Here is a 23,425-nt window from a genome sequence, read left to right as displayed (position 1 = left end):
TTTCCCCTTGCCTTGTAAAGACTCTTGTATCAGTAGTAGAAATTGCTGCCTTTAATTCACAGGTACTGCCACAGTGATGAGGAATCGAACAGGAACAACGCAATTTAGTTCGCCACCATTGAGCACTCCTCCTATATAATATTATTATAATTTCAAAAACCGCTACAACCTCAAGAAAGGAGGACAACGTAATTTTCAGGAGTGTCCGAGTAAATCCTTACAGGGTCCGACTAATTCCCTGTGACTCGAGTCCGACGCCCCAATCCGACCAAGGTACGATAAGTGCACAGGCGTCCCCATAGCGCAGTTTCGAACCCGAACCTGAATGTCCCAAGGAAACGCTGCTACCACGTGGCTAAATCCGCGAGGGCACGCAATTTTCATATACGCTATTCAAACTTTGCCAGAAAGGAATATATACTGATACAAGTTCTAGCTAGGATGCATGCGTACATATATACTAGCAAGTCTTTGTTAGGTGGAGCGATGAATTATTCAGGATCGAGTTGATGGAGTTGGGGGAATTGTTTCGTGGCACGCGCTGTCGTTTCAGTTCGCAGCTGCTACAGCTAGACATTGAAAAAAAAAAAAAAAAAAAAACAGACAGACATGTTATGGAGACTGCTCGACTGTCCATGATCTCTCAACACCCCTCAACGTACGCACAACATTTAGTCGCTGTGTTAGAATTTCTCCCTTCTTTTTGCGTTCTTCTTTTTAAATTTATTTAAATGTTTGGGCACCCGTAAATCAATGGCATGCCATAGCAGCATTTGAGTTTACAATTGAAACATCTAACGTTTGTTTGATCGCACTATCTATCTGTACCGTGCCCTGGAAGTTCCCCGGCACAATGAGAAGAATGCAGAGAATATCCGCAAACATATAATTTGGTGGTTGAAAACATTTTGTGCCTTGGGTTTCAAATCCCCGAAACGCCCCGAAGCTTTTGTTCCTCAGTCGGGCCTTGCAGATTGAATTGCTTCACAGTGGTTAACGGCACGAAGAATGATATCATAGACTCTTTTTTCTTTTTCTTTTTTTTTGGTGGGAAAACCAACCAAGTTAGTAGCTTGTGCAAAAATTTAACGAATTTTTTTTTTGTTGTTAATAATTGAAAACTCTGTCCTATAATCAATTTCAATGAAATACGTTTAGATTATGAAACGTCGATCTACCGCATCGGATTCTCTAAATAAACAGGTCTTCGTCTTTCGCAGCCTCTTACCAACTCATAGACTTGGCACGATGAGATATTGACACCATCATCATCATATGTACTGTTTAGATTTGACTATTTCTTGCAAAAATTTTAATTTCCCATAGTTACTCGATTGATCGATAAACCTTCCTATAATGACATATTTTCTAACTAATCACCGTGTAAGATCCCCGTCAATTATGAATTTCTAAAATGTCTTCAACACAACCACCCCCTCCCCTCCCCCCAAATTGTTCTTTAGGTTGCAAAGCATCGCTGTTACAGTAGTTTACAGGTCCAAAGTAGGATCAATAGAAAGATATTTGATAAGCTAAGAAAAATTTTCAAGTTGCAAAATGCAGGGTAGAATATTGCCAGTAGAATGTAAAAGATGAAATTTCACTGTCCATTTCAGGAGAAATATATTGCTAATCAAGAAGGTTCCAGTTTTCTTTTCTTTTTTTTTTTCCCCGTTTGGAAGTATTACCGCGGTTTGACTGCTAAAGTTCTGGTAAGTGTAGTTGGTAGACTCTCACAGCAGACATGGAGGGCGATGTTGTGGCTAAGCTGTCTCCTGAGTTCTCATCTGAGATGTTGTGAAGTTCATAGTTAATTAACCCTGGATTAGACATCGGACCTTACCCGGACTATCATTCAGCACCTAATCCGCATAAACATATTGGAGTTTAATTGTGTTGATCGCCTTCCTTCGCCTTTTTATCTCGTTTCCATTGACAAACAGAATTAGTCTCGTCTCGTGGCATAATAGTTTACGAGGATTACTGGTATTCCACAGCAATAGAAAATGGCTTTCTGCTTCATGCATTAGTTAGGAGATTGACCTCAGAAAGCTTTAGCGACCTGTTCATCTCGCATAGGACGTAGTACCGTTAGAAAACCAAGGTCAAATACCATCTGCTCTTCTGGAGTACTAAACAATTTGGCCATGAGATTTCTCCAGGACATTTGTATTATATGGCCACCATATTCACAAAAACTTAAAAAAGAAAAATGTTGGACGGTGCCACTGCCAACTCATAATTAATGTTGCTTCTGCTGTTGTTATACTTATAGTCATATCGTAGTGGGTTAACCAATTCAAATAAGAATTCCTTGGGAATGCTACCGCTCCTGAAATACTACTGCGTTGCAAGACTTAGCGTGCTGTAGTTAATACTACTAGTACTACGTACGTAGGAAGTTGAGCCAAGCGGCCGGAACACTTGGAGCTGGAAGGGCTACCAGTACTCTATATCGAGCTGGGAACTCGATCGGGTGGAAGGGTTTGGAGATCTTCTGGTTCTGGAAAGAAAGAAGTCAAGAAGATTATCAAAGGTACTATTATCGCCAGGTTTATATATACATGCACGATAACCTTTACTAAGTAGAAGGGAAGGATATTGCCAGCTGCGTAAAGTGTGGTTTATACCTCCCTGTTTTAAAACTCGGACCGGACGGCCGAACCGAGAATTGGCCAATTGTCCGGTCCGAATTAATCCTAAAAACTGAAAAATCAAAAATTCGGTCAAATCAGATCAAAAACCGGATTTGATCGAAAAAATGAATCCGATCTCTTTTTTTTTTTCTTTAAAAAAAAGGTCAAAATATTTTTAATATGATGTTTTGATCCTTAAATTGTTAAAAATTATTAACATACCTCAAATATTTCATACTTTATAAATATTATCTTAAAGTTTGGTGTTATTTTTCAATTAAATCCATAATTTTAATTCTAAACATGTTAATGCTTATTAAATAATATTAATTGCTACTTGATTGCTCTAATTTATTTGTATTTTCTTATTAAATATATTTGAAACATCAAATATATATGAATATACCTTTATTAATATTAACATGTTATTAAGTATTTTACATATAACATTTTAATTTTTAAATAAATTTTATTTTTGATATCATCCAATTCAACCCCTATCGAATCCGGTTAAACCCATTGACCCTAACCTCTGAGCTCGACCGAGTCGATATCCGATCCGGTTCTGAAAACATAACTTTATACTACAAAATTAGGTACTCCAGGAAGGAAGGAACGTATGTACAGTTGGAGAACGTATGATTGACGGTGTAAAGTTGCAAACAAACAAGTATGGACATTCTGCGGTTGGCGGGTAGTTACGAAATACTGCCATGGCCTCCGCTTCTGATTTCTTAATCTTCTTACTACATAATTGATAGTACTTCCTAGGCATGCATACGTTGAGTGTTACAAACTACCTACCTGTAAAAGTCCTGCAAAATTTAGAAAATCCTAAACCGTTGAATTAAGCAATTACATTGATCGATCGTATACTACTCAGAATTATTATTATTATTGTTATTGTTATATACAATATAATGGTGCCGTTAGACGACAAGCTTGGTCCAGCCCCCGGCCCTCCTCGAAGATGGAGAGAAGAATCCTATAGAAGCTTGCGAACATATGAGACGACTGAGAGAGCCAATGAAGGACGACGATACCTCTACGGCATTTACCCTTATGCCTTTTCTTTAAAATTTATTTGCTTATTTGTTTAACGTGTTTTAACTTTATGCTAAATAAATAACACTGGGCATGTACAAAACCATGATGCGAGAGGCATCGCCATCACCTATCCAATAATCGAATACCAATTCATGCATGGTATCAGATTGTTGTAACCCACTAAACTGGTGAACTCTAATGCTAAAAACAAAAAAATTCTTTACATCTCAATCAGACGTAGGCGCTTGATGAGATCGAATGGTGTCGGTGATTGATCAGCAATCACCTTTATGATCCCCAAATCCAACATCGTTTTGGCAGTCAATTTGCAAACAGTGCTATGTTTTTAGAGTTCCATTGATTGAGATTCTTGTACAAATGACTGATCTTGAATTTGGTAATCAACCATTAGAAATAAACGAAATTGTGCGATTTTCTAATGCAAGAACGTGTTTGCAGTGCCAACCGACGACATTAAAATATAATATAAAAGATATGCAAGACTGTATTGTCTACAAACCCTATTTACCCCACCTACAGGTACTCTTGTAAGTTGTAAAAAGATTTTTTGGTTGGGAAAAAGGAATTGTTCCTCTACTTTCACTCATTTTGGGAATTCAGGAGACTTGTTTGTGATGGCGGGAGCAAAAGGTAGCAAGAACACCATGGAGCGCTAGCGTGATCACGGTCCATACTGACGGTTGGCAATAATAATGACTCCATAATGGAGATGCGGGGTATCGATCCCCGTACCTCTCGCATGCTAAGCGAGCGCTCTACCATCTGAGCTACATCCCCTCTTGTACATCCTGTGGGAATGGGGAATGGAATATTACGGGGTCAGCAACTAGAATTATCCGCAAACGATGATGGTGCCGGTGCTTAACTAGAATAACCGATTTGCAATTTAAATTGCCAGAAAATTCGCGTAGCTTCAAAAGTGTCGCAAACTCCAATTTTAGATTAAAGTATTCGGATAGTCACTAAATTTTTTCGAAAGTCAAAATTTGATCGCTTAATGATTAATATTATATTTCTACTATCAAAAGTGTGAATTTAAATAATATTATATTTCTATTCGTTGAACTATCAATGGTGTGAATTTTGGATCACTTTGTCTGATTCCATCGTTAACTCTACCAACTTTAAAGGTTTGCACGATTCGTAAGGCACATTATTAATAGTTAAATTTGACAAAGTTATCAATGACATCATATGAAATGACTCAAAATTTATACTTTGAATAATTTAATGGGTAAAAATATGCTATTAATGATTGAATTACCAAAACTCAACCATTCAAGGTCTAATGGCTATTGAATAATTTGCTCACAAATTTATTGGAAGCACTGAAAAGCTACAGGAAAAATGTTTCTTTTATTCCATCAAACATTCAATTACAGTTGCACACTAATATTGGTGCTTATTGAGAAATGAACTTAGACGTGGGATTGGATGCAAGTTGGGTACCCCGTCCCGTCCATCATTTGGTTATTTTGACCCGTATTTTGCAGTCAACCATTTTCTAACTATTATTCACCCTGCATATCAATAAGTATCTAGTTATAAGATACCCGCTGAGATAGAGTCAGGATCAACAAAGTGCTTGTCCCGTCCAATTTATCATTTAATTTTAAAAAATGATTTATATTAATTTAATTTTGCATTTTACACATTCATTTAAATTTTAATAAAAAATTTTTTCTAAAAAAAATCTCCCATCAAAAAACAAAATGAGAAGAGAATAAAAGAAAAAAAGAAAAGAATCTAAAAGAATTTAAAATCAATAAAACTTTGAAATAAGTACCCTTTTTTTTTAAATATATGTTCCACGTTAATTAAACTATTTTCTATAAAATATAAGATCATGATCTTTACAAATGAATATTGTAAATAAACTATAGTCTCTTATATTTGTAATGCAATTTGTTCAATGAAATTGCTTATTTAACTCTAAAAATATTCTTTTATAATATATGTACAAAAATAGAAAATATATATATGAAGGACGAATTGAATACTCATGGATTTTTTTAATTATGTAATCTTAACCTGCTTCGCATCTAAACAAGTACCTGACCTCCTTTTGACCTGATCAAATAATGCAGATCGAGTATTCTAATTTTCGGATCAGAGCAAATCGAATATGGCAAGTTTTCTAGCTAGCGGGTAATTTTGCTTGTCCCTACTCAAAAGTGCTGATTTTACTAGTTAAAAAAAAAAAACTAAAAAGCGAGCACAAAAATGTTACTGCTACCTAGACAGCAGGGCTGCTAAGGAAAAGGCAGAAAAGCACTAAGTTTAAGTTACCTGAGAATAAGAGTATTGTCTACAAACCCTATTTACCCCACTTGCAGGTACTCTTAAGTTGTAAAGATTTTTGGTTGGGAAAAAGTAATTGTTCCTCTACTTTTGCTCATTTTGGGAAATCAGGGGTCCTGTGATGGCGGGATAAAAAGGTAGGAACCATGGAGCGCTAGCATCATCGCGGTCCATACTTGCGGTTGGAATAATAACTCCTTAGTGGAGATGCGGGGTATCGATCCCCGTACCTCTCGCATGCTAAGCGAGCGCTCTACCATCTGAGCTACATCCCCTCGTACGACTGTAGCAATGGAAGTTAGATAGACAATAAATAGAATCATCCGCAGACGATGATGGTGCCGGTGCTAAACGAGAATAACCGATACCTGTTACAATGCCAGAAGATTCGCGTAGCTTCAAAAGTGTCGAAACTCCAATTTTAGAGTAAAGTATTTTGATAATCACTAAATTTTTTTAATAGTCAATATTTGATCACTTAATGATTAATATTACATTTACATTGTTCTACCATCGAATGTATGAATTTAAATAATATTATATTTCTACTTATCCAACTATCAAAATATAAATTTTACGACATTTTGTATTTCTACTTATTCAACTATCAAAATATAAATTTTAGAACATTTTGTTTGATTTCATCGTTAACTCTATCAAATTTGAAGATATGTACGAGTCACAAGACACATTATTAATAGTTAAATCTGACAGAATTAACAATAACATTGAAATGACTCAAAATTTATATTTTTAATTAACATTGAAATGACGCAAAATTTATATTTTTAATAATTTAGTGAGTAAAAATATAATACTAATATTTGAACTATTCAAAGGTTTAATGGCTACTAGATAATTTGCTCCCAATTTTATTGGAAACACTAAAATTCAACAGGAAAGATGTTTCTTTATTCCATCAAGCATTCAATTACAGTTGCACACTAATACTGGTGCTTATTGAGAACTGAACTCAGAAGCGCTGATTTTACTGGGGGGGAAAAAAAAAACTAAAAAGCGGCCACAAAAAATGTTACCGCTACCGACACAGCAGGGCTGCTCAAGAAAAGGCAGAAAAGCACTACTGAGTTTAAGTTACCCAGAAAATAAAAATAAAAAGAAAAGCACAAAGTTTGCATGCCTACAAACTAAACCTCCCCAGTTACAAAATTAAATCATTCCAATTGAAAAAACAGAAAAAAAAAAAACTAAATATTGGTCTGCAATTGAGGATCAACATCAATCCTAGCCACACCTTCTTCAGCGAGTTTAGGGAGCTCCAACTCTCCGACCACCAATCCGGCGACCCCACTAACCTCCCCCCTAAGTATCCTGTCCTCCGCCTCTTCATCCACATAGTTTGGATCGTTTTCATCTATGGCAGGGGGAGCTGCACCCAGTTCATTCTCCGCGGTGTCCCTGGGCCCCTCCCACGTATACTTTCCCCCGTGACCGGACTTATGCTGACGGCCTAACGGAATCCCATCAATAGGACGACGGTCTTGTCTCTGCACGCCCTTGTCAATCAGTTTCTTTTCTTTGTACTTAAGCGTGTCCGCGTTGTGACTGTCTACTTCCACTTTCTCCACACGCTTTCGCCCCTCCTCGTCTCCGCTTACGGCTCTGAACGTAACAGTTTCTTTGGTATCATCATCTACGCGATTCATTTTCTCAACTTTTATTTTTTTTGCTGCTGAAGAAAAATATGTTGTGGGTGTGGGTCTTTAATGTTTGTTTGAATCGTTATTGACGGGGAGGATTCTACCTGGGGAAGCTAGGCCGAGTGGCAGGCTGGCTGGCAGCCACGGCGTTGAGATTTCGTTGGCAAGGTGGGAGAGAGGGATGAGTGCCACTTGGTGGATGCGGTAACGTGTCTTGTTCCCGTCACCTCATGCAGCGACTAATGCCTTCTAATTTATTTATTCATTCGTGTTTTTAATTTGTCGAAGAGAAGAAAATGGTATTTGCATTTTATTTTTTATTATTTACACGCTCATTATTTATTTTATTTTATAATTTAATAGGTGAAAACTATATGATTAAAATGATAGTAAAAATATGATTAATAAACTTGGAGTGTAAATAACGCTTCACTTTATTGTGGGTTTTATTTGCAGTGTAATAAAATTTTGGTGTCAACAAAATCTTCTTTAATCAAGATTTTATTTTAATTAGTAATTAATAAATAAGATCGTGAAATTTCATTTCATCAAACTTAAATGTCCCTGCACACATCGAATGCTACAAAAGATGGAAACTTAAAAGACTCCGATCAATGAGTTACCTCTCTTGCATGTCTATCTAGACAATGAGGTAGAGCTACCTCATTGTTTCAACTTGACAATGTACAAACAAGCAATTTAGCATCCTGAATCCGATTATCACTATTAGAATTACTGAGTCAAAGATTTTATATATCGTTTGGATTATTAATTTTTGTAAAAAAAATATTATAGCAATCTAATATATATAAAATAAAAAAATAATTAAAAAATACGTCAGAGAAAAGGACCGCAGTTCATTATTTAATTCAGATCCACTTGCACAAATAATATTTATGATTTTCAGGGGTTAATCCGGGTCAAATCTGGGCTGCAATTAGCAACCCGGAGTTGCTTATCTGTACAACTATTTATCTTTCCCGATTGTAGATGGCTCATGGCCCAGATGTGGTTCCGTCATTTTGCTTTTACCCTGGCCCAATATTACTTCGATACACATCCCACAACGTGATGTCTGGATAGGCGTTAGATGTTAGTCGAGGGATGGCAACGGGGCGGGGGACCCCTCCCCCGTCCCTCGCCCCGTTCCCTATTAGTTCCCCCCGTCCCCCGCCCCGCCCAGCCTTGCCCCGCTTTCCCCGCGGGGTTAATAAAATTTTATTATATAATTTTATTATAATTAAATTTTAATAAATAATCAAGTACTAAAATATCAACACATCACCAAATTATTATTCATTGTAATTTTACAATTGAAATTCATAAAAACAATCAAACAGAAGTTATTTGAATACAATCCAATATGATAAAATAAATATAACTAAAATAGTCAAATTTTCACTTTTAGTACAAATGCAATCACTAATTCATCATTGTGTTTGTGCTTTTTTTTTGAGAAAAAAGTGTTATTCTATTAAGTGTAATTAGAAATTTAGTATAAATGTATTAGTAAATTTAGTATATCTAATTAATAAATTCTATTAGTAGACATGTATAATTATTCATATAATTGATAATATCAATTATATTACATAAACTAATATACATTATATAATACATCTAACTAATAATATCATTATCATAAGTTTATAACTAATTAACTTACATATAATATATAGTCATTTATATATATATATATATATTTTTTTTTTGCGGGTGGCAGGGCGGGGGAGTATACCCCCGCTCCCCGCCCCGTTTCTAAGCGGGGGGGGGGGGGGGGGAAATTCCCCCCCGCCCCGTGAGCCTCCCGCGGGGCGGGCACCCGTCCCCATTGCCATCCCTATCCGAGGCAGATACTTTTTTACTTTTTTTTTTTGGGTCAATCAAGGCTAATGGCTCAGTGGCCTTCAAACTTCACCAGTAGCGAAAAAAAATTAAAGGATTGTGCCATAGCACTCTTTTGATCTAGTTGAATCTGGATACCCACTAGCCCCTACAACAGTCTCCTTAGGCTCCCCCTCCCCCTAGATTAGAATAGAGTAGATTATACAAATATATCGTTGCTGAAAAAAAAAAACACAGTTATCTATTCTAAACTCACTTATACTCTTACTTTAACCTATACTTACAAAGAGAATTCACTTGGACCATGAAAAAATCAACGAAACTTGAATCATCGTCAGATCAAATAGATGCCCCACGGATCAGTATAGATTTAAGTAAAATTTAAATCACTTCAAGTGACAGTCACATATAATGATAAAGGATGGAAGACAAAATTTAAAATCTTGACCTCTCACCCCCCCCCCCCCCCCCCCCACAACTAAACCTTAATAAGCACCCCCACTAAACCTTAATAAGCTACGGTGATGACCAACCATTCAAATGGCTATTGGTAAAGGAAAGATATCCTCATACCCTAAATTCCTAATATATAAATACCAAGGGTCATTTTTTAGGAAATTAAAGGAGCCAACCCTCGATTTTTAAGAATAGACTTTTGTACATTTTCGGTAGACAAGATTTTATTAATACACAACAAAATACCGGGCATACCCTTATAAATTTCTAATTCCAATAAATTTCATAAGCAAAAGGAATAGAAAGAAGCTCGTAGCCGCTGCAAATTAAATCAGAACACAACAGCAAATCTTTATGTCATTACAAGCCACGGGAGTGTTTCTTGTTTTATGCAGAATCTCTCCCAACATTTTGATACACACACACACTTAGTAGTGTTAGACGAAGACACACAGCATAAACCAACACACAATAGTGACAGACCAACGATGGAATACAAGAGATCATCGTGAGACCCCGGAACCAACGGAAGCCGTCGGAAATCCTTTAAAATCATCCATTGGTCAGCCCGTCGAATGAGGATGAACTTCGATCCTTGCCACCCCTTCCTCAGCAAGCTTGGGAGCCTCGACTTCACCCACCACCACGCCTCCCTCATCATCGTCATCACCAGCAGCGCTTTCTCCCTGCTTCACCAACCTCGCCTCTGCCTCTTCATCCACATAATTAGGATCCTTCTCATCAATGGCTGGGGGGGCGGCCTGCAGCTCATTCATGAACTCTTCGTCAGGGCCTTCCCACGAGTATTTCCCTCCATGTCCCTTCTTGGGATCATGCTTCAGCGGCAGCCCATCTGCAGGCTGGCGCTCCATTCTCTGCACCCCTTTGTCAATCAGCTTCCTTTCGATATACTTGAGGGTATCCACATCACGGGTCTTCACCTGGACCCTTTCCACGTGCTTTCTCCCTTCTTCAGCTCTGCAATCCGCTCTGATTTCCATTTTCTCCTTCTTCTCCTTGTCCTTGTGAACGACGGGCTTCATTCTCTTCCGAATTACCTTTTCTCTTTCAACACCAGACAATAAGAGGTTATATACACTAGTAGTATAATTTTTTTTTTTTTTTTTTTGAAATTTGGTACGTGGTTTCACTAAAGTAACGAGACCACTGCAAGCAGATTAATGTGCGACTCGCCAATCTTGGTCTTGATTTCTTCGCCCGAGGTAGGTTGTTCATTTATTTATAGAAGAAGAATAAGGACTAGGATGCTGGAAGGTGCTGGTGAATTGATGACAAGGACCAGCTAGAAGGTTCCGACTGTTCTAGATTCTTGCAATGGTCAGAAGCTGGTAAAGATGGTACTACTAGTATTACTACGGAAGATAAAGATGGTAAATTGCACTTCAAGTTTGGCATAAAGCAGCCTCTAGCCTTTCCAAAAAGGGTGTGTTATCCAGAGTTTGCTTCTGGGCTCAACGAACTCATAAGCAGCCCCAAAAAAAAAAAAAAAATTGCTATTCCAATAATGGACTTTCATTTGAAGAGATGGCAAAGTTAGATTAACACCCGAAGCTAATCCACGGCAAGGTGCAAAGCACAATCTAAGATGAAATTCACAAATCAACACCATCCAGCCAATTGGCAACTGGAAGTGCAGTTGAGAACCTTAAATCCAAGATAACTACCCAACAATTTTTCGATGTGGGATGGAATCTCATCCCCCCTCTCCCCGAGCACACGTCTCACCAAATTTATTGATTTTTTGCAACTGTCGAGATAATTGAAAATCCTCAACAAAATTAGATTAACACTCGAAGGTAATCGACGTCAAGGTGGAGCCCATGAACCCCCAACTGTCTAAGGCGAAGAGAACTACTTGAATTGAGACTACTAGTGACTATTAACATGTGGAAATGGAATGGGGAATTTATGACAAAAATTATATCCCAGAATTTTTGCTTCCTTCTGCCTTTCAGATTTCCTCTCCTTTTGCCTTTTTTTTTTTTTTTTTTGCTTTGGGAACCAAAAAAGAAAATGGACCAATAATAATCTTCCGCGGGAAGCAGATAACGACAGTGGGACGGCGTCAGATTTAAAAAAAAAAAACGAAAAGCCACAACATTAGAGAAAGCAAACGGTCCCCTAGTGTACTTAATTCAGTATTACAATAGCAGTAGAAGGAAGAATAGAATGTATAGAATTCGATTGGTCACTGCCTCCTTGGGGCTCTGTATTTCTATGCATGAGCATGAACCTCGAAATTCCAAAAGATTTTCCTTAGTTGACACACACGTAAAAGAGAAGTTAAAAATGCGTATTCATTTCGCTTCCTCCATCTATAAATTTAACCTTTCTTTTCTACCTCTCTCGCTGTGAAAATCATTGACGCGTGGTGCTCTTGAATCATCAAATGGCAGCAAAAATCCAAGGCATGAAGCTGAAGAATGTTGTTGGGGATGACGACGGCAGCGACGACGAGAGGGACAGTGCAGCAGATGACTTAGGTGGCCTTTCCTTGGAGAAATTGAAGCTTGGTCCCAGTAAAAAACTTGTTTTTTTTTTAAAAAACTCCTAGTTAAAAATGCGTATTCATTTCGCTTCCTCCATCTATAAATTTAACCTTCCTTTTCTACCTCTCTCGCTGTGAAAATCATTGACACGTGGTGCTCTTGAATCATCAAATGGCAGCAAAAATCCAAGGCATGAAGCTGAAGAATGTTGTTGGGGATGACGACGGCAGCGACGGTGCAGCAGATGACTTAGGTGGCCTTTCCTTGGAGAAATTGAAGCTTGGTCCCAGTAAAAAACTCCTAGTACTGTGTCTGGGCGGCTTGTTGGCGCACAGGGTGCACAAGCGCGACTCGGCCTCGGTCCAAGGCCGCCGTCCGGATCTTGTCTACGGCAACTTTCTGGGTACAGTGTGTTATGTTCCTGGAATTATGGGCAGCCTTTTTTGCATTGTTGGCCTTCGTTCAGCTCTTAAACCAAATTTTCATCTTCTTTTCTTACAGTATTCAAGAGGCCATTTTGTGGTGAATTCCTCAATTTCTGTTTCCAGCGATTTGAAGTGGGATTATGGTCTTCAGCCAGGGAGTTCGTACAGCTTACTTATGCTTGTCCTCGTATCATCTTTCCACACTTTCTTTCTCCTTAAATTCCCAAAAAAAAAAAAAAAAAAGGTTCTCTGTATTGTTTTTTAACCTCTGCTCGATTTTTCTCGTTTTAGACGAAATATGGATTATGTTCTGAGATTCATCATGGATGATAGTGTGAGACGCAAGGTTGCCTTTGTGTGGGTATGTATGTCTATGTCCGCTATGGCCAGAATTTCATTTACTAAAATTCTGTCGTCACAAAACCAAGAGCTTAATCGAAATCTGAACTTGGGGAACCTTTTTTTTTATTTCTCTTTTTTTTAACAGGATCAGGAAGAATGCATAGACTCTGGATTTCGGAGCTTGCATAACAAGCAGAAGCCCTTATTCTTGAAGGACCTGAACAAAGTTTGGGAAAACAAAGACCGTAGTCTCCCTTGGCCGAGTGGCAAATATTCATCATCCAACACATTGCTCATTGATGACGAGCCCTGCAAGGCCCTCCTGAATCCTGTAACTGGCAGCGTACTTTTGTTGCTACAAAGTCAATAATAAAGGTTCTCTTACTAGTGTTTAGGACCCTGATTTGTTCTGTTATATTTGACTGCAGCCTCATACATCAATTTTCCCTCACCCGTACAAGTCAGACAACTGCAAGGACACATTTCTAGGTACACTGAAATATGTTGTTCGACTGCGTATAACTGTGCAAAGTGTACGACAGATGCCTCATCCTCTTGTTTAATCACCAGGTCCCAAAGGCGAATTGCAGGTCTTCTTAGATGGCCTTGCGGATGCTGATGAAGTTCCTTCTTATGTGAAAGAACATGCGCTTGGGCAGCCTGCAATAACCGCCTTACATCCTGATTGGGGCTACTATGAAAGCGTCGTTCGTCATTTTCAGAGAACAAAGGCAGCTTTAGACAGATAGAAAGCTTACAACATGAACAAATCATTTGGCTACTATTTTTCTTGCTTGAAAAAGGAATAAAAGTTTGGCATTTCGTAGGTGCTGTATGGAGTTATTCTTCAAGTTAAATGGACCAGGGACTTGCCCTATTTCCAACTAAGTTCAGCAGATCCCACAAACCCGTTAAGAATTGGCACAACAAAAACCAGAGGAAGAGAAGGTGGTGAGGAGGAATTAGTACGGACATAAATCAGACATTTTATAAGCTCCATCATCAAATCCAGTATGTAAAAATATGGAAAAATAAAATAACCGGCAGCCTAATGTAATGTTCTAGAGTTGCATGTACCTTACGAAAATACAAGATAAAAAGGGTAAAATTAGCTTCTTTTAACTACCCTGTCAGCCTCTATGCCTCTCCACGATGAACCTACAATCCTCAAATTACAATCAGCGCATTCAAGATGCAGTCAAACTCTCACGCCAACTTCATTGCTGCTCAAATGTCACAGACACATTTATATCAGGAGTTGACCTCTGATCTGGTGTGGGATCTGAAACATTCCAATCAGCATTGTCAGTGGATGTCGAATTTGGATTATCCGCATTGCTTGTGCTGTTCTCCAGTTCCCCATTAGTTTCTACTGACAAGTTAAATGTTGGGGCATGCAAAATGTTGCTCTCCGGTGGTGCTTGAGATACTGGTTTAGCTGACATTATAGCATCCAAAGCACCATGCACAGCAGTTGCTGTTCTGGGTTCAGAATTGTGCTTCCTTCTATGCGTTTTATAACCATTAGGCATGAAGCTTCCAACCACAATCTACCAAGAAGAAAGAACTAGAATGAACATAGTGATATCACGTCTGATCAATGCCAAGCTAATGGAAATCACACATGGATTCCTCCAACAAAAAATCACACGTGGAGATTATACAAACAGTAGCAGTCCCAAGTGAGATTCTACAAAGCATCAGAATGAATGCATACCCATGCCAAACTCATAGGAAGAAGCTTAAGTATCAGTAAATTACAGAGGACGAATCTACTCCTAAGAACCTTAAGTATCAGCATGCAGAGGATAAAGCTACAGCATTAAATGTTTTCACATCAGTGACAAGATATTCAAACTGAAATCTTTATCTGCAGAAAGGCCATGATCCACAATAAGTATATTTGTAATTTTTCTAGCCAGTTTATTTTAGGATTAATCTTTTCTACATTGATAGTGCATACACTATCAGTCTCAGATGAATGAACACTATGCAAAGTTTGAATTTAAAATTCAATTTTTACACATATGTCATGGATTGAACAATGATAGTGTATATACTGCTAGAGAATATATAAGATTTACTCTTTATTTTAATGGACTATCAGACAAAAATCTTCTAAACAACAAATGACCCTAATGGCCTCTTGGACCACGTCTATGTGGAGAAAGCTAACCACAGACTAATAACACACCATCAACATCTAGAGGAGTGATTTAGAATTATGTAGTGAGTGTTTCATACTCCTTTTCCTAGAATTTGTACCCTCAAGTGTATACTTAAGAATGTCAAAAAAAATATCTAATGTGTCTGTGCAATGATTTGTATCTCTAAACTACAGTGAAAACACTATACAAGTCGCAAAGCCATCCATTAAGCTAGAGAGGGCACATGGATGATGCCCTTTGATACGATATCAGCAAACTTGCACTGGAGACTTTTCAGATAGCTTGACGTGCTAATTTTATTTGCAGAAGTGAAACTAATTTGAAAAGTATCTAAATGCCCCCCTGCAGGGGAAGGGCGAATAAAGGCGAGTGTATGCATTCACATGGTAAATTAGGTGTAATTTAGGTGTCTTAATGGGTGCCCAAGTGCCCCCGAAGCACTCATTAGAAAAATCCTTTCTGATAAAGCACATTATGGTTATCTTACATAGGTACTTTTACAATCACCAAAAGAAGACATATGAAGCCTACATCTCCAAGAGACATAACATACCCAACTATATCTCAAAGAATTTTGCTTGAACATGCGAGGTCTTTGTACTGGGATGTTAATTACGCTAGTTTATCATGTTTTATGAATACCATATCCTTGCCATTCCCTTGGAAATGAAGCATCAACTCTGTAATTAGAGAATACATGTATTCCTATATATCATGTTACAAAAGCTGACAAGAAGACATGAAACCGTTCTTTCCCCATAAAGAAAGTTATTATATTTCAATAAGTAATGACAGATTAGGCAGCTCAGCGATAAACAGATGCTAGCAAAATTGTGGCACATAAGAAAGGCCTACTTGGATTGGGCTGGCAGCCAAAAGCAAACCAGCGACTCCACCACCAATCACGCGCCCATCAGGACCAGCTAGTGAAACACTTAATCCACCTGATCGGCTTTTGATGCCTCCATTTTCTGAAATTGTGAATGATCCGGTTAACGTCAAAATCTCAAAGCGGCCCTGCATTTATGAGGACGTTTGTACATCAGCAATATGAAAAGAACAGTTCATCTCATGAACAATTTCTATTTGGCAACAGTTTTACCATAAATACAAACAAAAGTAAGATAAATGGAAATTTCAAACAAATCAACCTCCAATAGAGAGTTCTTTTAACACATAGATATCAAGTAATGTTAAGCCAAAAGCAATAAGTTAATGTTTCTTTATCGTTTGAGGATCAATAACGGCAAGTAAACAACACAGATTTAAACTCAAAAAACTCCAGAATAATGTTCAAAATGCAATGGTTAAAAAGCTCCAAACCAGAGTTCCTTTAACACATACAGATAAATTAACAAGAAGCAAAAACACCAAGATGATAGCCAAAAACAACAAGATAACATTCCTGTAACGTAAGAGGACCAAGTAAGGTAAGTTACTGTAACATTCCTGTAACAAAAGCTAGATGCAAGCTCAAAAAACTCCAAAAGAATGTTCCTTTATGTGAGAAGGTCAGTTACTGTAACTGAAAAGCAAGATTTGAACTGGAAAAGCCAAAATAGTCTTCTATTAACGTAAGATCAATTCACAGGGAAAGAAAGATAGACCACAACTGAAAAACTCTCAACCTTCTTTTAACGCAACAAGAACAGCCAGAATGATGAATTAAACTGAACATATTGTTAGTAAATGATATCCAAAGTTATTGTCCCAAAGATTACTGTCCACAAATAACTTGTACTAGTAAACAAACTGTGATGCAGCAGAGCAACAATAAAGACTTGAAAACGATTCCCACAGCCACGGATTGAATGATCATACCTCGTATGTCAAGATACCCCCAGAAGAACCAGGCTGGCGAATTGTAACATTGGAAACAGTCCCATTTGCAGAAAGAACGCATAAACCCCGGGGTCCCTTTTGTGCAAATGAAAGGATCTTTCCTGCAACATCCTGCATGACAATGTAAATTCGCATAACTAATCAACTGCAGGGGTTTGTCCTCCGCATATAAACTTATAAAAGAGAGAGATGACAGAGGCCATGTCATCCATTTCAATATTACCTCTCCTGTATAGACATTCACCACATGAGGTGTAAAATCCCCACCTGCTGTGCTTGCAAAGAGTTCACCTTAATAAATCAAAGTAACCCGATATCAGAAATCAGTACCATAAACTAATTACTGAAATAAATTAGCCTGCTTTTACCAGAGTTAGTCTTTTATTTCACTCTCTATCTCTCTCTCACACACACAAAAACACACGAGTAACTTACGACTAATGAAAGCTGCAAACTTTAACATTCCTATACATCATACAGGGTACAGAATCATTAAAGATTACTCACAGTCGCAGTAATTGGAAAGTCTCCCAAGGAAAGCGCTATGGAGCAACCCTAACTCTTGTTCTACCTAATTCCTTTCCAATCAAAGCCCCAATCTCAAGAAAGAAATACTTGTTGATAACAGAAGCAACACTAGAAGTTTCCTGGCAAGGCTAAATTCTCTTTTTCTTTTTCTTTTCTTTTTTTAAGCAAAAATTTCACATGTACGTGCGTATACACGGATACTGCAAAATTCCATTCACATTATTAAAATGACGAGAGAGATGCAAGGAAGAAAAAAATACCAAAGAAAAAGAAAAGAAAAACTAACCCAAAGAAGCAAGAAGTTGCCAGTTGCCAGAACCAGGAGGCCTACCACGGCCCCTTTTCGATGAAGAAGAGGAAAAGTGAGGAGGAGAAGTTGGTGATGTCAAAGTAAAGCCAGGTGGGTTTGTAGGCGTAGCCATATATGGAAGTCGCAAGTTTCCTTCCGAATCATACTTCCTTGGCCTTCCTCTTTTCTTTTTACCCCTGGACCCACTGAGCAACCCCAGATCACCACTCCTGCTACTCACACCACCACTCCCCACCACCACCCCACCACCAGGTTCAGCACTACCTCCTCCTCCTCCTCCTCCTTCCATGGTGGCTGCACTCACACCAAGGCTGTTCTCCATGCTCATGCTCACGGCCATGTTCATCACCACTGGCAACACCATCCCTTCGCCACCACCGCTCACCGGCGGGGATGACTCAGTTTTCCCGGGTGACCCGGATTCAGTGCTCTCTTTTTCTTCCAAGTCCATACCACTGTTTCTTGAAGAGAAAACTATATATATGCTTTTCTTTTTTTCTTTTTTTTGGAGAAGGAAAAAAGACACAAAAAAAAAAAAAAGACTACAGCAGGCAGGTACAATTGAATACGTGCTAGTATAGATATAGTACTAGTAAGTAAATACTAGTAGCGAGGAGGGAGTGAATGATTTACGGTAATCTAAAGAGAGAGAAAGAAGGGGGCAGAGAGAGGACTGGGTTTGGACGATTTAGGAGAAAGTTTTGAAAGAAGGTTTGGTGAACAGATGGCGCCACAGGCAGAAGGGTTGAAGATGTTGCTGTCACTTTTTGGAATTTAGTACTCCTACTTACCCTCAGTTAGAGAGATGAGTCTTGTTGAGAGACAGGCAGAGTTTGTAAAGTCGAGTTCCCTCCATTAATGGCCTTACGGTATGGTAACAGAGAGAGAGAGAGAGAGAGTGATTAAGGAGAAAGGAAAAGTGCAACAGTGAATAGTAGTAGTCCTCCGCAGGCTAACCGTGGTCAAGTGTCTGGACTCTGCTATGACCAGAGAAATTTTAGAAAGTTGGGAGTTTACTTGGGGCTTCCTAATTTACCCTTTTCACATTGTATGCATCGTGTATGTATTTACTTATGTACAGTATACTGCTAGTCTACGGCTACTACTTGCTCGTTAGGTGTATTGTGGACTTTTAGAGATACTCGCCGGTTGTACTTATGCATACATAATGATGATATTTTAGGATTTGCCTTCCATATACGGAGATTGAGTTTTGTGTTAGAATATCTTTAAAATCATTTTGAGCACTATAACCAAATGGATAATAATTTATTTATTATCTTATTTTGATTATTCAATATGATAACTTTTGGTGTTTCTGTCCAATTAATCATTTTATCATCTTTTTGGAATATTTGGTATAATGGTTACTAAATCTCTTATTTATAAAATTGCCATCCTAATCTTGCATTATTATGTGCACAAGAAGAAAATAGACATTTATCTAGTTCAATATCTTTTTGGATTATTTGACGAGATTATTATACTGCTAAATCGTTTCTTTTTTGACATGTTATCCTTATTTTAAAACTGAAGCTAATAAAAGATCAAAAGCAGCTCTTGATTAGTCATTTCAATCTTTGTTTTTTAAATTTTATTGAATTCTAAATCTCTATAAGTTTCTTTTTATTTATTATTCATTTTGTTGAATTGTGTCCGAGTTGTCAATAATGATCATGTCGTTTATGTGCTGCCAAGAAATATAACTAGCAAACCCTATTTTTTCCCCTTTTTTTCCCATTTGTTGTCATTTTAGTTCCATCACATCGCTGTTAGTATTTCTCAATAATTGGAAAAATATGTTGATGTCATTTTATTGTTGTGGGATGTTATTGGAGGTAGGGGTGGGCACGGGTCGAGTACTCGCCCTTAACAAGAGTTGGCTGACCCGATTTTAAAATATCGGATCAACCATTTCGCGACCCTAACCAGCTCTTAATGTTTTCGGGTATCCGCTATTCGAGTTCCCAAAAAAATGGGCGGGTCATAGGGTACCCGCCCCTAAAAAAATTATATTTTCCAATAAAAAAATATTCTTTCACTTAATATCAACATGTTTTCCAATAAAAAAAAGTATGCTTTCCAATTAACATTGGTAGAGATATTATAATCAAAATCCATACATCACCATTCTCACATATTTCATCTAATAATGAAACCGATTTCATAAATTTAGTATATAATAGAATTATAATATCTAATAGATAAAACGAAATTTTATGATAATTTTGAGTACATCACCATTCTCACGCATTTCATCATTTTACAACATAACAAACACAAGGATAATAAGTATATGGTAACTTTTCCAACTTCCTTAAGGATATTATGGTACAAGATTGCATCAAAAATGAGTCGATTGTGGAATCAAGTCCGAAAAAGAATTGAACAGAGCTAATAATTTTTTAAGAAAGTATAACCAAAATAATTTTGAAAAAATTTTCCTAACTTTCGTACATCTTTGAAATAGATCTTGTTGCATTAAAGGTGATGAAAAAGAAAAATAAATTTCTTGTACTAAAATAAAGGAGACAAATTTAAGAGACACAATTGCAATAAAATAAATAAATAAATGAAAGACACAAATGTTTTAATTATCTAGCTAACAGAAAATTGGAGCTCAAAACACAAATTTTTGATTGAATTGATGAAAATTTTGCAGGAAATATCGATTGAAGTAGAATAAAAATGAAAAAGAATGAAAGGGATGAACAATTTTTATGATAGAGTTTCACAAAATTTTTGTTGTTTTATTCATTTGGTTCAGGTTTCACCAAGAATATTCACTATTTTTAGACAAGATGAGAAGAGGCGGATCATATGAGATTAAAATATAAGATTGTGAACCACTTTATTTACACTTAGGATTAAAAATTATAAAATTATATAATGAACCCTTATTTTTTTAATATTTATATAATATACCCTGCGAGTCCGGTACCCGCAGATTTTTATTTTGATGATCCGTATCCGTTTTTACGGGTACCTGACCCGCATCTGCCCCACTAAGAAAATAGGATCGGATATTCTATTTTTCGGATTGAATCGGATCCGGTTAATCAGGTTTCGGATCGAATTGGATTTTTTGCCCACCCCTTTAGAGGAAAAACACATCTATAAGAATAAATAAATTGCATACTTTTGAATATGGAAAAATTAGCATAAAATGAGGTCTGCACAATCTCTTGATGGTGCTCAGTTCCTAAAATAATGTCGTTCTTGCATGCATGATGTTAGATTTAATATATGCACAAATATTATGGTTTTGAACAATTCAAATACCCAAAAATATATTCAAGTCATTAAATGAAAAGGCAAGTTAATAAGCATTTATAACGTTTGAAAATTCACAGTTTTCCATGCAATAAAAATTGCTCTAATAAGGAAAAAAAGATCATCATAAAAAAGTTACCGGCAAGATTATGGTAAATAGAAAACCTGTCTTCGTGATTAAATCGAAGCCCAAATTTATTATGGCTTTCTTCTTCTTCAAATAGATTTGAATTGCCGTCGGAGGTCATTCTAAAATCTGAAGAATTGGAGCGCGCAACGGATAAACTTAAGGGCAAAAATGGGAACGAATAATTACGACGAAACGCTTAAAAGCATGAGAAGCGCCAGAAAGCCAGTCAACGGGTGGTGGGTTGTTGAAGTAATAAACCATTCTAAATTAATCCCTTGTTTAGTTTCTGCAAATCCCGAAAACAAAAAAGTCTATGGGCTTGACGACTCGAGAATAAAAATTCCTTCTAATCACACTTTTTCCTTCTAATCACTTGTTGGCTAGTCGATTGGTTAGGATAATTTTTTGAAAAAAAAATTACTATAACACTTTTTCGATATAATATATATGAAATAAAAAGGTTGTTAAAAAATGTGTTGATGATGTAATTAAATAAATTTTAACAAATAATTTACTATCAATTTAGAGATGTAAACAAATCGAAAACCCTAGTATTTAGATTTATTTAATTATTGTAATGACTTTGAAATTTTATTTAAACTTAGTTTGTTGATTTACCAAATCGAATTTAAATGAGCGTTTATCGACGTTAAAAGTTAATAAATATAAAATACTGGTCAAATTTGATTTCACTATTGGTCAAATCAACCTTTGAACGAGCTATTATCAAATCAAATTCTATTTAAATATTAAGTAACTCGTAGCATCTTTCAAACTTAACAATAGTAAAAGGGATAATTTCAGAAACCTCCCTTGAGATTTCATGAAATATCACCTAGATCACCTAAACTTTTCAAAATCTCACTTAGCACCCTTGAAGTGATAGCAAGGCCATATACTAATATCAAAGGTGATGAATTGTCAATAATACTCTCATATTTAAATTTTCTAAACTTGTTTTTCTTTCTCTAAATTTCCTACTTTTCTTTAACAATGTCTATACAAACATACATACATACATATACATATATATATATATATATATATATATATATGTATAATTGAATTGCAAATGTCAATGAAATTTCAATGCATTTGGAAAAGAATAACTGCAGGTTCTTTTTATTTTTTCCCTTTTTTGGTGTTTCACAACTTTATTTATTTATTTATTTATTCATATTCATGTAGAGCGCAAGAGAAATAAAGTATTTGAAACTCCGAATAGTTTTTCAAATTCTGACTTTTTCTATAATAAAATTTTCATATTTCACACTCATAAAAAAAAGTCTGTCTATTTTGAATAATTTTTTTGTATGATATTGAAGTTGAATTTTATCTATTACTAGGTTTTTTTTTCCTCAAATGCATGATTTTTTCAAATTCTAGCTTTTTCTGTAATAAAATTTTCATATTTCACACCCATAAAAAAAGATCTGTCTATTTTGAGTAAATTTTTTGTATGATATTGAAATTGAATTTCATCTATTACTAAGTTTTTTTTCCTCAAATGCATGATTTTACATGCTAATTACCTTCAACACTATGAAGGGTTCTATTTATAGAAATAGTTTAAAAAATAGTATTTGCTTTTACTATCTCTTCATACTGTAGAAGTGACTATTGGCTATAACATAAAATTTTATCAATTTTCATCTCCTCACTTTTAAGATGGTTCCAATTTAGTACTTTTTTTTTCTTGGTTTATAAAATGTTCATTTTTTTTATAGCCTAAGGGTATTAAAGGCACTAAAATAATCTCTCTCCTCATACATGAATTTTTTAATATTACTTTTGGTTAGAATGACTTCCAATGTTACCAAAATGTCAATTCAAGGGGTGCTAAGTGAGATTTTAAAAACCTCAAGGGAATTAGGTGATATTTTATAAAACCTCATGAGAGGTTTATGAAATTATCCCATAGTAAAATCAT

General features: G+C 36.5%; 4 protein-coding genes and 2 non-coding genes across 6 annotated transcripts; 1 reads left to right on the top strand and 5 right to left on the bottom strand.

Annotated features, from left to right (window-relative positions):
* Positions 1-4,408: 4,408 nt before the first annotated feature.
* TRNAA-AGC (transfer RNA alanine (anticodon AGC)) lies at positions 4,409-4,481 on the bottom strand. The gene has a single exon. It is a non-coding gene; the product is annotated as a tRNA-Ala (tRNA).
* A 1,726-nt stretch (positions 4,482-6,207) lies between these two features.
* Positions 6,208-6,280, bottom strand: TRNAA-AGC (transfer RNA alanine (anticodon AGC)). The gene has a single exon. It is a non-coding gene; the product is annotated as a tRNA-Ala (tRNA).
* Positions 6,281-7,213: 933 nt separating this feature from the next.
* On the bottom strand, positions 7,214-7,672 carry LOC140008178 (uncharacterized). Its single transcript, XM_072051736.1, has one exon. It carries the CDS (start codon positions 7,670-7,672, stop codon positions 7,214-7,216), a length of 459 nt encoding a protein of 152 aa, XP_071907837.1.
* Positions 7,673-10,530: 2,858 nt separating this feature from the next.
* On the bottom strand, positions 10,531-11,010 carry LOC140008177 (uncharacterized). Its single transcript, XM_072051735.1, has one exon. The coding sequence runs from the start codon at positions 11,008-11,010 to the stop codon at positions 10,531-10,533; it is 480 nt and encodes a 159-aa protein (XP_071907836.1).
* A 1,163-nt stretch (positions 11,011-12,173) lies between these two features.
* LOC140008333 (uncharacterized) lies at positions 12,174-14,079 on the top strand. Its single transcript, XM_072052289.1, has 7 exons — positions 12,174-12,507; positions 12,656-12,880; positions 12,979-13,060; positions 13,194-13,263; positions 13,390-13,575; positions 13,673-13,733; positions 13,815-14,079. The coding sequence occupies exons 1-7, from the start codon at positions 12,378-12,380 to the stop codon at positions 13,991-13,993; spliced, it is 933 nt and encodes a 310-aa protein (XP_071908390.1). The 5' UTR covers positions 12,174-12,377; the 3' UTR covers positions 13,994-14,079.
* Positions 14,080-14,206: 127 nt separating this feature from the next.
* Positions 14,207-19,149, bottom strand: LOC140008332 (AT-hook motif nuclear-localized protein 7-like). The gene is made up of 5 exons (XM_072052288.1): positions 18,069-19,149; positions 17,478-17,545; positions 17,234-17,365; positions 16,268-16,429; positions 14,207-14,794 (listed from the first exon to the last, which is right to left on the bottom strand). Exons 1-5 carry the CDS (start codon positions 18,541-18,543, stop codon positions 14,462-14,464), a joined length of 1,170 nt encoding a protein of 389 aa, XP_071908389.1. The 5' UTR covers positions 18,544-19,149; the 3' UTR covers positions 14,207-14,461.
* Between the last annotated feature and the right edge of the window lie 4,276 nt (positions 19,150-23,425).

The sequence above is a fragment of the Coffea arabica genome, chromosome 6c, assembly GCF_036785885.1.
Source record: "Coffea arabica cultivar ET-39 chromosome 6c, Coffea Arabica ET-39 HiFi, whole genome shotgun sequence".
NCBI classification, from domain to species: domain Eukaryota; kingdom Viridiplantae; phylum Streptophyta; class Magnoliopsida; order Gentianales; family Rubiaceae; genus Coffea; species Coffea arabica.
Note: the sequence above shows the minus strand (reverse complement) of the source record. Positions and strands in the feature narration are given on the sequence as shown.

What these genes read in the sequence shown, in the direction of transcription:
- LOC140008332 (XM_072052288.1), bottom strand. Translation starts at nt 18,543, where the DNA reads ATGGACTTGGAAGAAAAAGAGAGCACTGAATCCGGGTCACCCGGGAAA. An exon ending in GGGGTATCTTGACATACGAG is followed by an intron (nt 16,430 to 17,233) that starts GTATGATCATTC and finishes TCATAAATGCAG; the next exon opens with GGCCGCTTTGAGATTTTGAC. An exon ending in TGGCTGCCAGCCCAATCCAA is followed by an intron (nt 14,795 to 16,267) that starts GTAGGCCTTTCT and finishes TCTTCTTGGTAG; the next exon opens with ATTGTGGTTGGAAGCTTCAT.
- LOC140008333 (XM_072052289.1), top strand. Translation starts at nt 12,378, where the DNA reads ATGGCAGCAAAAATCCAAGGCATGAAGCTGAAGAATGTTGTTGGGGAT. An exon ending in TGTCTACGGCAACTTTCTGG is followed by an intron (nt 12,881 to 12,978) that starts GTACAGTGTGTT and finishes CTTTTCTTACAG; the next exon opens with TATTCAAGAGGCCATTTTGT. An exon ending in GCAAGGTTGCCTTTGTGTGG is followed by an intron (nt 13,264 to 13,389) that starts GTATGTATGTCT and finishes TTTTTTTAACAG; the next exon opens with GATCAGGAAGAATGCATAGA.
- LOC140008177 (XM_072051735.1), bottom strand. Translation starts at nt 11,010, where the DNA reads ATGAAGCCCGTCGTTCACAAGGACAAGGAGAAGAAGGAGAAAATGGAA.
- LOC140008178 (XM_072051736.1), bottom strand. Translation starts at nt 7,672, where the DNA reads ATGAATCGCGTAGATGATGATACCAAAGAAACTGTTACGTTCAGAGCC.